Genomic DNA, 15100 nt, shown 5'->3' on the forward strand with positions numbered 1-15100 from the left:
TCCACTTGTTTACATCAACCAAGTACAGCATTGACTGATAACTGAATTCATTCTCCATAGCTCCGAGCGATTGGCAGTCTCACAGCTGAGGCTGAGGCTGAGATGATTGACTTTAATTTTAAAGGAGTCATATGATGCTTTATTTGGTGTAACAAAATATGTTGACATGCTTTAATGTTCAAAAAACACATTATTTTTCAAATACTGTACATTATTGTAGGATCTCTATGCTCTAGCTCTCGCAAACGTGTTGTTTTCTACAAAGTCCCTCCTTCCGACAAATGCAGTCACAGATTTGCCAACTGACCCAATGCATTGTTATAGGCCAAAGATAGTCGGAAATATAATTTCCTTTTCCGTAATCATGAGCTTCTTCTTTCAAATAAAATGTGTTCCTGTAGCTCAACTGGTAGAGCATTGCATTAGCAAGCGCAAGATCGGGGGTTTGAATAACAGGGAACACATGATAGTAGAAAATTGTTAGCCTGAATGCAATGTAAGTCACTTTGGATAAAAGCGTCTGCTAATTTAATTTAACTTAATTTAATTTAATTTAATATAAAATAAATGTAAAGATAGTTAATAATTTTCTTAGTTTTACCATCAGTTAAATCCTGAAAGGGGAACAGAGTCATGTGACAGACACAGTGATGAAGCTCGTATGTGTTTGCAGTACACAAGCAACTGACGGTTAAGACAGCTGGCTCCACTGTGTGACCCTGTCTCTCTCTCTCTCTCCCTCTCACACACACACACACACACACAAGTGTGCAAAACTCCACATTGGAACATTCAGTACTTAAACTAAGAACAAAACATACTTCCAGTAGCTGCAGAAGTGCCAGATTGTCATGGCAAAGAAAGAATTACCTCCTCTCATTCACGAAATGGTCATCCATAAAATGTATTTATTTAATGGTTTTATTATGAAGCAGTCGCATGATTAAAGAGTTTTAATTTTAACTGTTTTTTTTTTTTTATCATTGAACTGTTGGCACAACCTATATCCTTTCATACATCCATATTCTGTTTTTTTTTTATCATTGAACTGTCTTGGACACATTTTTGTCATTTGTAATGCAGTACTGTGTGTTTAAAGTCACAAACATGCTAAATGGAAATGTTTGACAATGATGTTATGGTGCAGATTTATTCCATATCAGATCAGAAGTTGATAAACTTGTTTAAAAATAACTTGTGTTGAGATCTTGAGTCTTATCTGAGCTTGTGTCTCATAAGAAATTATCACATAAGAAAAAAAATCTTTTTGTTTTGTTTTTGTAGAGAGCATAGGCCGTAATTTAGATATATTTTTGAGATTGAAAAATGCAGTTTTACAAATGCTAGAAACGTGGCTTTCTAAGGAAAGATTGCTATCAAATAGTACACCTGTGAATGTTTGAAACTTCTGATTCATTTGCCACTGTAAAGCCTGAAACACACTGCATGATTTCCGGCTGACCCAGGCGAAAAATTTTGGCATTGTGAAACAATTGTGGTGATTTCTGTGATCGTGCTTCCTAATCGGTGCTCCTGTGTCGTACAGTGAGAGAGGTTCAAAGGCAGCCGTTGTCACGGTCTTGCGACTAAAGTAAACCTAAGGTAATTTTCTGAGATTGTCAGAAATACAGCATGACTGTACGGGTCAATAGGTATCAACATCATACAGTCTGCACATAAATCGCAGCCAAGTTTATTTGATAGATGTCGGACAGTGTGATATGCAATGATCTTATAGGACTGCTAAAATCGTGCAGTGTGTTTCGGGCTTAAATAAATAACGTAAAGAATAACAAGTGCAGTAAGCAGTTAAACTAGTTGTGCTAAAAACCAGTGTGTTTATGACAATTTATTTTGACAATGCATTAAAACAATATGATAAGAAATATAGTTTGCAATATAAAGCAGGATAACAAGCTGTTTTGTACCGCTAAAATAACTGGTAGCAAAAGCCAAAAGCCACACACATGTAAGTTACAATAGCTATGCTTGCTCTTTCGTTAAATATATGCAAAAACAATTACCATAGTACGACAAAAGAGACAAGATATTACCATAATATGTGCTATAAAAAACATGGAATAACTGTGTACTTTTTGTAGATGGTTTATTTTAATTTTACCCTGTACAGATTTCTGCTCATAAGCCGCTCTGCAGTAACAGTGTGGACAGTCTCAGCATCTGTGTGCTTCTGTGTCCTCCGGTGGGACTCTTGAGCACTGCAGAGTGTGTCCTTGGATCGGGGCTCACTCTGTGCCCATCTGTGGGTGTTTACTGCAGTCAAATCCAAGAGACGTGTTGATATACAATTATGAGTCCCTCATGAAAACGCATCGAGATTTACTACTCTTCTTGCTATTTTGTTTACTTTTATATGATTAAAAGATACAGTAAGAATAATCCTGTTTGATAATCCAGATTTATAGTTTCTGTTTAGTAGAATACAGTATAAAGATAATTTACATCCTAAACCAGATGTGGTCATATGACCAGCTCCCTCTCTAGTGTAGTCTGTCACAGCTGAAGAATGCTTTTGAGTTTCGGCTATACTGCACAGTATAGACTGCATACTGTTAAAAATACTGTGTGTGTGTGTGTGTGTGTGTGTATTATGGAATGAAAAATATATCTGATGGTGGTGTGCTACATTATGTGTTGACAGATGATCAAACTGTATGGTGTCTAATATTTGTTGACTCTTGTAAAAAGTGTATTTTCACGGAGGGTTGCCGGATTGATGACAAACTACAGGAAAGAATGAGCGTAATTGACAATTGAAGGAGAGAAGTTGATGAGTTGATGTATCCATATTTTAATACTCCTCTAGTCCCAGAGCTTTTTAGATGGATTTTTTAGATGGCAATTAAGCATTTCGTTCTTTTTTTTTTTTTATCTGGATAGAATCTGCAACCCCTTACAAAGTTTGATTGAAAGCTTCCATGGATGCAATACACTGTGTTTTCCACCAACTGGCAACCGGGGATTTTTTTGTGCTTTTATTATTGTTATTTTTTACAGTAAAGATGGGCTGTTTGTTCCAGTTATGTTTGTGTTTTATTCTCTGCTGTGATTTGTTGCAGTAGCTCAGCTGACAAGCATTGCCATGTATTACACTGCCCTGACTGAGCAGATTACAGGTCTATTTTAAGAAGAGATGTGCTGTTATCTCTGATTCAGTGTAGATCAGACTAGTTTGATTTGATTCACAATTCACATTAATGGTTCAGTTTGGTTTGATTTGATCTTTGATATTTTTAATTTCTTTCTGTTTCCGCTATCTTGTGATTGCGGACCATCTGATTATTCATGAATTACGATTACAGTCTGATTTGACTCATGTTTAAGATCTGTGATATTAGACTCTAATTTCATGTAGTTGTTTACACCTGATTTGTTTGACTTGTATCTAATTCTCATCTGATTTAATTCTGATCTCATCTGACACTGATCCGATTTAAAGTGATCTAATTGAATCATGATCTGATGCAATATTATCACCTTAGACCTTGCTGATCTCATCTATAATCAATCATAACCTGATCTTGCCTCTGGTCTAATTCAGATTTTTTAAAATGTTTTTTAAAGTCTCACCAAGACGGCATTTCTCTGATCAAAAATACAGTTAAAATATGCGTCGTGAATTAGTGTGAAAGTGGTGCAAAGCTGATTTTTCAGCATCATTACTCCAGTCTTCAGTGTCACGTGATTTTTCAGAAATATAATTTTTAAATAAATGCTGTTTCTATTCATCAAAGAATCCTAAAAAAAAAATATGATAGTTTTCCCTAAAATAATAAGTAGTGAAAACTGTTTCACTAAAGTAACTGAGCACTGGTTGTATTTGGTAATAACTGAACACCAAATCAGCATATTATAATGATTTCTTGAAGGATCATGTGAGTAGTGTATGACTGCTAAAAAAATTCAGCTTTGTCATCACAGGAATCAATATTTTTACCTCTTTTATCAACCACCAAAAAATACTTCAAGAGTCTCATTAAGAAAAATAAGATCACATTGTTCAACAACAAGGATTTGAGGCACCATGCAATATGCAATAGTAATACTGGTAACAATACAAGTTATACAGTCCAGAATATATGTTTGTGCAGAATCTGCTGGCATATGCATCAGGAGCAGACAGAGAGCGAGCGAGTAAGAGTGAGAGACGGAGTGGTGTGATTGGACAGGGGGAGGGGTAGAGAGCCAGAGACTGGCTTGTTGACGTTCAGGCTGCTGACGCAAGTGGCTTCATTCAAGAAACTCATGAATATTAAATCAACCCCAACCACCACAATGCACCACAGCAGCCGTTTTTCACACCAGCTCACCGTCCTCCTGCCCCCGCTGACCCTGACTTAATAATAGTGAACGACTAATGGGACCTTAGAGGAAACAGCCATGCAGAAGAGTGAAAAAATTAGAACGCTTGCTCGAAAAAACAGGGATGCTGGATTCAGAGGTGATAAGCTCCGCCTCCTCTTTTCCTCCTCTCTCGTCACATCACTCCATCCTCACACCGCAGCCGCACTGAATGAATGAAGCCGAGCCCAATGCTTTCGCGTAGCTCCCCATGGCCACCAGGTTTGTCTGTGTGTGATTTTTGCATGAAAATCATGAAAAGTCGTTGTTTTTGCATTTGCATGATGGGTAGTTGCACTTGACATGTCCATGAGCGACAGTTTCCTGTATTTTAGTTCTCACAGATGCTTTTGCCACCTTGCAATATATAATAGAATAATTTTTAACATTTTAATAGCAAATAAAGCCATTTTTCATCCAATTCCAAGCAGTTATTTTTATCAATTACACTATTAAATATTGCAAAGTGGCAAAAGCATCCGTGAGCTGGATGCTTTTAAAAGAGTAGCTGACATGCGCCATTTAATCAGGGCATTGCATCGCATTTGCTGCATGTAACAAGCTTTTTTGCATCACATAGGAGTGTTTTCACCCCTTTAACGAGTGTGAGAAAGATGTTTATCACTTCCTTTTGGCTGCTACCGTGAAAGAGCCGGATCCTCTGACTGGTGGTTTGAGAAATTGTCTTAGACCTTGTGTGTTGATTTTTTTTTTTGGTCTCAACATTTAAGCAGAAGGGTGAAAACTGCACCCTTCACACATACTGTACATACACGTGTGAATACGCCTCTGTGGCCTGTCGTTGTGACAGGTGGGAGGTAAAGAGAGCCATACAGCCGCCCACAACAGCTTTTTTCTATAGAGTGTTTGCCAAAGACCTTTTCTCACTTTTATAGGCGTTAAGAGAGCTCTCACTAACATCAGATGCTGGACATGATGGACGAGGCTTTTGTAAAAGACATGTTTTGAATGAATTACTAGCTTTTTTTTTTATTCACACGCTTTATTTTAGTATCATCGAGATACTATTATAGACTTTTTATTAATATTTGGAATATTTTGAGTTTTTATTTACATTTTTTTTTTTATTATGATTTATTGAACTGTAATTATAGCATAACAAGGAACCGTCCCAAAAAAAAAAAGGTACACACATAGCTCAGATTTGTGAGAGGAATATAATAATACTTAATACATAATAATACAATTACAAAAAAAGAGATGAAGATGAGTACCAAGAAAGTTCAATGTAAAGGGGATTATAAAATTATGATATTCCTATTAATTATGTGGTGTGTTTTCATTATGCTGTGTGTATTCATTTTTATTTTAATTATTTTAGTTTAGTTCAACTAAATGGAAATGAGAAGTGGCCTTTTCATCTAGATGAAATATGTTATTTTTTTTTTAGTATTATAGTTAATTTTTCTTTTCTTTTAGGAAATATTTTTTTATGGTTTTAGTTTTAGGTAAGTATAGTAATTCTGGTGTGTAGTATTTTTGAATTTATCAGTAAGTTATCAGTAGATATTTAATATTTAATTATGCATGCTTGTTTAGCATGTTTTTACATTTGACATGTTTTGCTTTTATCTAAATATCACAGTTTTAAGACTGTACATTATAAGGTTTGGATGCTCTTTTTCATTTATGGCACCCTGAAGTGATTTATTTTAGTAGTTAGACTACTTATTTAGATTTTTATTATGGAATTTAAAACTGCAACATAGCAGTTCATTTTCCAGAGCTGTGCTTCCCATCCTCACTTTGTAAATTGAATGCAATGATGTAAAAGAAAACATTTAAGCAGCTGATCTAACAGATTCCTGACAGCATGACAGAGGTAGATCTATTCAACGGTCATTTAATCCCACTGTTTCTGTGAAGGTTTCATCTGCAGTGATTTATTCACTGTTAGAACCTTCTAAACGTGGACTTGTGTTCTGGGAGGTAATGGCTCCTAGAGTGCTTGAGTGTTGCTTCATGGGCAAAATCACAAGTGCATTAGGTGGATATCATGAACCCAGAGAGGTTGTGAGGTGTTTATCTACTCGCTCTCTCTCTCTCTTTATCTGTCTTTTGTCACACTGTTTGTTTTTCCAGACGGGCAGCTCTTAGCTCAGGTACAGAACATTAGTAATTAAGAAAGAGCTTGGTGCCCTTTCAAGGGTTGCTACCTTCAATACAGAGAAATAAGGGACGCCTGGGGGGTGGACACCCCTCGGGGCCACAATGACCACAGGTCCGATGACGTGCCAGTGGTGGTTAATCACAACTTAAAACATGTTTTCATAAAAATAGGAATTGCTAATGAACTTTAGTAACTGTATAAGGTGGCGTGGCAAAAAACACAGATTTTTGATAAAATATTTGTCATTGTTTGCAGACAGTAACAACATCCAAACAGTGAAACCACATAATAAATAACCGATCTATAAACATTTCTAAATTCATGTGAAACACACAATTGTTTATTATTATTATTATTATTGGTAAGTTACTCTATTTTATATAATCTATTGTTAATTCTACAGTAGCCTATTGAAGAATGCAATCATTTAAATTAGTTACGTTGTTTATTTGCTTCACTTAGGCACTATATTTTTATTATTAAGTATATCTATATGATCGCTTATTAAAAGAATGCTTATGTGTCTCACTGTACACCTTAACCGTAATAAACAAATCGGTAACACTTTAAAATAAGGTTCATTAGTTAACTACATAAATTAACATGAACTAATAATGATCTGCACTTATACAGCAATTGTTCATCTTTGTTCATGTTAATTTCCACATTTAATAATACTTTATTAAAATCTTGTTAATACTAGTTAATGCACTGAACTAACATGAACAAACAATGAACAGCTTTATTTCTATTAACTACCATTAACAAAGATTAATAAATACTGTAACAAATGTATTTACTCATTGTTAGTTCATGTTAGTTAATAAACTAATGTTGAATAAATAAACCTTACTGTGAAGTGTATGAATGTTGTTCTCCCGAGGCATGCTGTCGCACATCTGACAAGCCACCGCGCGGAACAGAGAACACTCGCCGACAAATTGTTGATCTTGATACTCATTTCCGCGGACACTTTCCAGCCAAGCATTTGATTCCTCCCGCACTCGTCGATACTTTTGCATCCGCTTTCTTTCCAGCGCTTGATGCGGGGGGTGGGTGGATGTGGAGGGTATCTGGAGAGCCTCCGCCATTCTTTCAAATCGACTCTCTGCCAAGGGACCCGCCCCCCTCGGACTCTGATTGGCCGTGAACCTGAAACAAACCAATCAATCCAACGATAGCAGCGAATATTACCCAATCAGGTGCAGAATAGGACGAGTCTTCACAGAATGCCAGTTGGATGATCTGCATGATATGCTGCATTGAAGACAACTCCGAAAATACGGGACAAACCCCGTCCCATATTGATTCAAAACGGGACGCGCTATTTTATTCTCAAATACGGGACCATTATGTATTTTAAGGGACGGGTGGCAACCCTACCCCTTTCTGATGGACAGATGAAGGGCTGACAGCAGGAAGATGGAGGATTGCTGCACAGATGGAGTGCTTCCCCATTTGACTGAAAACAGCTTTTCATTTCCACATCATCTTGACCTTTGTAAGCAAATTCTGAGATTCTGTGTGTTTGAGGTCAGCTAGTGAGTGATGGTTTTTCCCAGAATATAACTTTATTGTCTGGAGGTTGCTCTTCATTAGCCTAAGAATTAATGGAGTTCTCAGTTATGCTTTATTTTAAGTATCAATTTTGCATGAAATGTTTCTCCGAAAACCCCTTTAAGGAAATAAAAGAGGCAATAACAAAATGAACATGCGCAGTATGACTCTGTTCATGAAGACTCAGTTCTTCCTTTCTTCTCAGTTTTGTGCTTCAGAAAGATTATCAGATGTTTAGTTCTGCGTATTTTGACCAATATTGTTTTTTCTGATCTAAAAAACACCTTATGAATGTGCATTCATAATTTCTTCAACAGATAATGTGATATTATCAGTGATGTGTACGTTCCTAGCAGAACTGCGTGCTGTGTTTTTGGTCAGAGTTGTGAGATGTCAGTCTGAATGCATTCCTAGAAGCTGACAGGGCAGAGGTGAGAGGCCAGTGAGTGGCCTCATGGGAAAATGTTTGTTTTAGTGGTTGACTTCTGTTGTTTTTAAAGTGAGCAAGTGGCTTTGGATTAACCTGAACCTAACTTTTTTTTAGAAACCTTTTGCATTTTCACATTTTCATAAAGACATTTAGTTTATTAAGCGTTTTGCTGGTTTAAAGAAAACTTCCTTTGACACATGAGCACTGCAAATCAGTGTGTCTGGAACCTGTGAGCTTAAAGTGTCCGGCCATCATCAAACAGACATTTGTATTCCTTTGGAAATACAGAATCAGTTTTTTACTGGATATTTTTCTTGTTTCTGTAGCACTGCCAGTAACTCGAACCGCAGCTCGCCGGCCTGCTCACCCGTCCTGCGTAAACGCTCGCGCTCCCCAACGCCCCAGAGTCCAGAGGGAGAGAACATGGTGGAAAAGAGCTCTGATCATTCCTCTGATAAATCCCCATCCACCCCAGAACAAGCCGTCCAGCGCACCTACAGCCAGTCGCTTCACACCACCCGCCCCGGAGGGAAAAACTCCAAGGTAAACGTGTGATTGTACTTCCTGTACTTCCACTCTCTCCGTTTTCATATACTGCATGCCTTGCACTTTAATTGCTACTGTGGGATTAAATTCTGTATCACTTTTTAAACTCAATTCTGAGTAGCATTATATAATTGCAGATGATTTATATTCATAAAGATGATTTTCCATGTCTTCTTATATGATAACAATGTTGTGAGTTTAGCTTTCGAGTAAACTGACTTCAAAACCCAGTGAGCTGCCAACCTAGAAAAAAATGTAGGTGTCATATTTTAGCAGCATATTCACTGTGGATAAGGCACATACATGTGCCACATATATATTTATAATATATATATATATATATATATATATATATATATATATATATATTAGGGCTGTCAAATGATACAAATTTTTATCAAATTAATCAGAATTTTCAGTGGATTAATCAGGATTAACCACTATTTGAAATTACACCTGAATCCTAACCATTTTTTTTCTGAAATGCATACCAAAAGATAAATAACAGGACACAGATAGATAATTTTCATGTATTGATTCATCAATATGTGGTTCTTTTTTTCTGAATTTCAAAAGTTTAACATTTACTTAGATCAAATTTACCTGAGCACTATATCAAACCATGCCATTTAACTACAGATGGTGTAAGAGTTTTAGGTGAACCAGTGGTTAAATATAGCCACATATTTATGAAATTATGCATAGAGAAACTCGAAAGAATGAACTCAGAAACACAAACATGCGCCACAATCACATAAGCAGAACTCTGGGCTCTCTTGTTTTTGGGATGTGTTCATTTGCTCTGCCACAATACTTTAGGATCGATACTTTCACTTTCTGAAGGCTTCAAGTTCCAGTAAAACCAAGTAAAAATGCATATGCTTTTCCAAACAGCTGTAATTTTCGCTGCATTGCATGTAGGTGTTCTGGCCATGCGCAGTGTGAAACACAGGACGCTATAACAGGAAGAAGCTCCAGCGTATCAACTACCAAAGTCGTCTCTGTTTATCGAGCTTGGCATGAATGTATTTGAGAGTAACTCGGGTAAAACCTTAAGCTTCTTCTGTGTTTTCGTCGTGGTGCTCGCCGCTGTTTTTTACTATCTTGAGAATTCAGAGATCGACGAGACTCTCCTGAGCTGAATAATTTGGCACACTGCGCATGCGTGAAATGTGTTAAAAAATTTGACGTAATTAACAACAAACAACTAATTAACGTCGTTAACGCGCTATTTTTGACAGCCCTAATATATATATATATATATATATATATATATATATATATATATATATATATATATATAATGCAGTGCTTTTTTTTAGGCTATTTTCAAAGCATTAAAAACATACTCTCATTATAAAAGGAAATTTAATACTGTTTATTTAGTTCTAACAAGTCAGTTTTTCCTCAAAATTAACACAGAAAAATGTATTTATAATCTCTGCACAGGAGAGACTTGGTGTTGTTTCCAAACAAAAGAAAATGTATCGGCATCAGCTGTCCGCCAAAATGAGTTTAAAATTATCGGCACATCAGATTTCCAATATCATGCATCCCTAATATATTTTTGAACTCAAAAGGTTGAGTTCTCCTTTTCAAGAAGAACAAAATATTTTACAAAAAAATGTTTCACAAAAGAAATACCTGTCAAAAAAAATTAGGGACATTTCCTTCCTGTCTGAAGTCACAATCGTTGCATAATCATTTCATATTCATCAGCAGCTCCTCATGTACAGGAGTTAATCACAGAACATCTCTTTGCTATGTGGAGAAGCTTCGCAACCCAACAGTGTTTTTTTTTTTTCATTTCTCTGCACTTATTCATTGTTTTATTTTTGTTTGTTTTCTGATATCTGTTCTTCCTCTCATGCATGCTAGTCACACAAGAGACTGTCTAAAGTAAGCATCACTCTTTTCTGCTCTTCTGCCTGTGAGCCATCCCATTATGCTCTGCTTCACCTGTCTGTGCTAAGTTACCCTAGGACATGCTAAGCAAACCCTGTGCAAAACTAGCTACTGTAGTAATGCCAAGTTGAATGTTATGAATTGTGTCTGATAAACTGTGAAAAAAAAAGTAATCTTGACAACAATCTGTACTGATGCAGCATCACACCAAAGCAGTTTTCAGTTTCCAATCCCATATAGAGATGCATTACTCATGTCACAGAGGCAGAAAAACATATATATTAGTAAAACATCTCACACCTGACCTCTAACTCTTGATGAACTTTCTCTCCAGTATGACAGACTAAACCTGATTAAAGTAAGAAATCAATATCTGTGCCCTTGAGTCCTGCCCCGTCCTGTGAGAAGAGTCCGCAGTAGAGAACTGTAGTGTCCCAAAGCTGTTGTTTGGAGTCAGAGAAAGAGAGTTTTGCAGAGATTTCTCTTAGGTCTTTATATTTGTGTATATGTAACATAAAACTGTATCATAATCCCTGCTAAGACACATTTGAAATAGATGTGGTTTTGTAGAGAAGTCCTTTATACGTTTTGCACCATTTGAAAGAAAAGCTTTGGATTAGTGTAAAGACTGTCCTCTTGTGGTAGCTTTGTGTATGAGAAATGTGATACATGCACTGATGAAATCAATCCCATACACGACAGAGCTGTCCCATAATCCCTTGTTTTATGGTATACTCAAATCAATTGCTTGTATACCTGTGCTGATCAATCATTTTTGATAGATAGATAGACTAAGTACATAGTCTAATATAAATGGTTGTATATTCCCTTAAAAACTCACTCTAATGTTTGTATGTTCCTCTCTCGTTTCTTTCAACATCAAAATCTGATTCTTCAAACTCACAGAAGAGTCAAAGCTGGTATAACGTAAGTCTGTTTTTTATTCTTCTTTATGTTTTGCTTATATCAGTGATTTTTGATGAATGTTGTGATGTGTATGATATGTAGGTGTATGGGTCATGGATGCTGTTTTTCTTTATTTGAATACTATTCTGTTGCTCGTCCACAAGGCTTTATATGTTGTAGGATGATGAGAATCATGTGAATCTGGGAGCTTGTCGGCTCACAGTGTTGTCTGAGTTAAACTGCTTTCACGGACATCTCTTGTTGGAAATGATTACCTCTTTCTTCTGTAGGGATGGATGTTTGACCTGACATAATTTTATAAGTGCCTTTATGATGTTTTGTCAATGTGTTGTGGTCGGTCATAACCTCTGGGCCATCTCGAACCCCATGATCTGCACTTGATTCGGTTGAACTGACCGCATTTTGACAAGTGCATGGATGATGGATCAAATTTGGCCCTTTGGTTACAAGACCAGTCTGAATGGGCATGATGCTTCTGCATGTCTCTGTAAACTGAAGAAAACAGGATGCGTGGACACCAGCATCTGTGTGAAGATAACTGTGCCTGTTTATAAAGATCAGCAGGAAACAAAGATGCTGGGCTTCTCTCCAAGTGTGAACTTTTTTTTTTGTGCTCATTTTTGTTTTTCCTGGGTGGGCAGACAACCACAAGCTGTAAGATGTCTGCTGTAAAAACTTTTCAGATGTCCATTTCAAATGCATTTTCACCACAGGACGGTAAATAATCACGTGTGGTTGCAAGGAGGGTCAAGTCATTTTTATTTGTATAATGCATCAAAGCAGCTTTACAGAAAATGCATTAGTCCTAAAAACCACAAAGAAAAACTGTGGCAGTAGAAAAAACCCATGTTAAGCCAGCAGAAGGAAGACCTTGGGAATAACCGGACTCATCTTCAATGACCACACTTGGTTAATTTCCATTACTTTGCTCATATTTACTGATATTGACCCAGACTTGATATTGGGCATCAAGTGACAATCCGACATAGTACCAAAATAGTTCAATAAGGGACTTTCTTAGAGGTTCTAGATGCTTAACTTGAGACTGGACTGAAGGAGAGGCCAGAAAAAGAGATGATTGACCCATTTGGCATCCCCTCTAAACGTCCCCCTTCCTCCAGCGCAGGAAGTTAACTAGAGTTTGTTCACCCCGTGTGAGTGCGAGTATGAGGGAGAGAAGGAAGACTGAGGCATTGTCTCTACTCTAACACCATAAAATGACTTGTGCACAATGGAGGCTTCTGTGATTCTCTCTCAATAGTCCTAGGAGAAGCATATAAATCTCACATCTCTTTGATCATGAGTGAGAAAAATGGACAGCCTGAAGCAATGAGCTTTCTACATCTGACACTGCTCCAATCTCTGGCATTCTATTGGCCAGCTGGCTTTCTTAGCTCCTCCCCCTCCCTGTTTCTCACACACGAACGTTCCCTCAGCCCCCTCCCACTCCTCTTGGCAGAATTGTTTTGTAGAAATTCTCAGTGAGAACTCTTTTCTGCCATTGTTAAGGGTTGCTTCAGCTTAAGTCAGTTATTCTGTGAAACTGAGAGAAAATTCACATCCTCTGGGAAGAAATTTTATCAAAAGCGACTGATGAATGCATCTTGGCTTGCAAGGATATTAATGTGTATAATTTTGTCTATACAAAGAATTTTCTATTTTCTCAAGAGAAGAGTTTTTTTTTTTTTCGTAACAGGTGGTTGTTTTTTTGGGATCCTCAAGCACTTTCCAGTTTTTGGATTTGTTTAAATAGATGTTCTTCTGCAAGTAACATTTCCATTTTGAGAGCGTCAGGTGATCAATTCCAAGGATTGAACATTGCTACCTTACCACTAACTCTTCTCTGTGTCTTGTTAAAAATTTGACTCATTTTCCTGAGGAAAACATACTCCATTTTCATTGTCAAGTGTGATGCGTGTCTCTCAATGTGTCGAGTTCTGCTGCTGTCTGAGGAAGATTGTTTGACTGGTGTTGAGGTGGTGAGACTCATTTAAACAACAGAATAAGTAATGCTAATATGTTGCTGAGGTCACTCCGGGTCATTTCAGAGCGTGGCCTGGTGAAGCTGGACTGGAGGTCAGCACATAAGCTGCGAAGCTTTTCACCACTGTCAGGAGCTGAGACAATAATAAGTGGCAAAATCTCCACAGCTGGACAAGTGTAATGGAAGTCCTCAGTTTTGAGGCGGAGACTGATTGGCTCTATGATTGGGAGGCAGTCCAACAGCCCAGAGTGCCCCCATGTGATTGGACGAACTGGGACTTCGATTTCGAGAACTAATCAGACAGCAGAAGAGAAGAGAAGCGTCCTTTTTTTTGTCTTTGGTTATGTTCGATCATGAACATCTCACAAACTGTCAGGACAGAACTGCAGAGGGTCTGATGTACTGATCAGTATCTAGGTGTAGATGATGAAGTCCAGCATAAATATATTTATTCATATTTTTGGGGGGTGTAATATTTTATTTATTTTTAAAATAAATAAATAGTATATATTTTATACAAATAAAATACAAATCTATATGTAACATCTAATTTAATTTTCATTAACTTTTAACTTTTATGTTTTTAATGTAATTTACTGTATATAATTATGGATTTTTTTAAAAATGTTATTCATTATGATTAAATGTCACCTGTATTGTAGAATGACCTTTTACAGTTTGTCTCTATCAAATGAGGACTTGTACCCTGAATGTATTGCCTGTTTTTTCTTTTTGGATGTTTGTGGCTGTGTGTTTATGTGTGTTGTATATAGCTGGTCTCATTCTCTCTTTCCTCTTGTCTCTCAGGTTTTGAGCCCCACATACAAACAGCGAAATGAAGACTTCAGGAAGCTCTTTAAGCAGCTGCCCGACTCAGAGCGCCTCATTGTGGGTGAGTCTTATTTGATATTTAAAAGGAATTACATTTTTTACAACATTCATATAAGACTAGGATCCACTATTTTTTTCTAACTAGTGGTAGCCTGTTATATTTTTGGTGTGTGATTGGAAACAAGGGAAAAGTTTTATGTATGAAACAGGCTGGCATGTCTTAACCTCTGACCTGTGGCCTCATCCTGACAGACTACTCCTGTGCCCTGCAGAGAGATATCCTCCTGCAGGGTCGCCTCTACCTCTCCGAAAACTGGATCTGTTTCTATAGCAACATATTCCGCTGGGAAACGCTGGTGAGTTGATGAATTGCCCTCGTCTCGGAGGGCATCAGTCTCTCACAGCTTGATTAGCAAAGCTGTGTGAG

At 37.1% G+C, this 15100-nt stretch overlaps 1 protein-coding gene across 3 annotated transcripts in view; it reads left to right on the top strand.

Annotated features, from left to right (window-relative positions):
- Positions 1–15100, top strand: part of LOC113092600 (GRAM domain-containing protein 1B-like) — a 48972-nt gene that overhangs the window by 33173 nt on the left and 699 nt on the right. For all 3 annotated transcript variants that reach the window (XM_026258264.1, XM_026258262.1, XM_026258263.1), the window contains 4 exons: positions 8807–9023; positions 11838–11858; positions 14650–14734; positions 14926–15029. In XM_026258264.1, coding sequence (XP_026114049.1) covers positions 8807–9023; positions 11838–11858; positions 14650–14734; positions 14926–15029 — 427 coding nt within the window. The remainder of the gene's footprint in view (positions 1–8806; positions 9024–11837; positions 11859–14649; positions 14735–14925; positions 15030–15100) is intronic.

The sequence above is a fragment of the Carassius auratus genome, unplaced genomic scaffold, assembly GCF_003368295.1.
Source record: "Carassius auratus strain Wakin unplaced genomic scaffold, ASM336829v1 scaf_tig00214664, whole genome shotgun sequence".
Taxonomy (NCBI): Eukaryota; Metazoa; Chordata; class Actinopteri; order Cypriniformes; family Cyprinidae; genus Carassius; species Carassius auratus.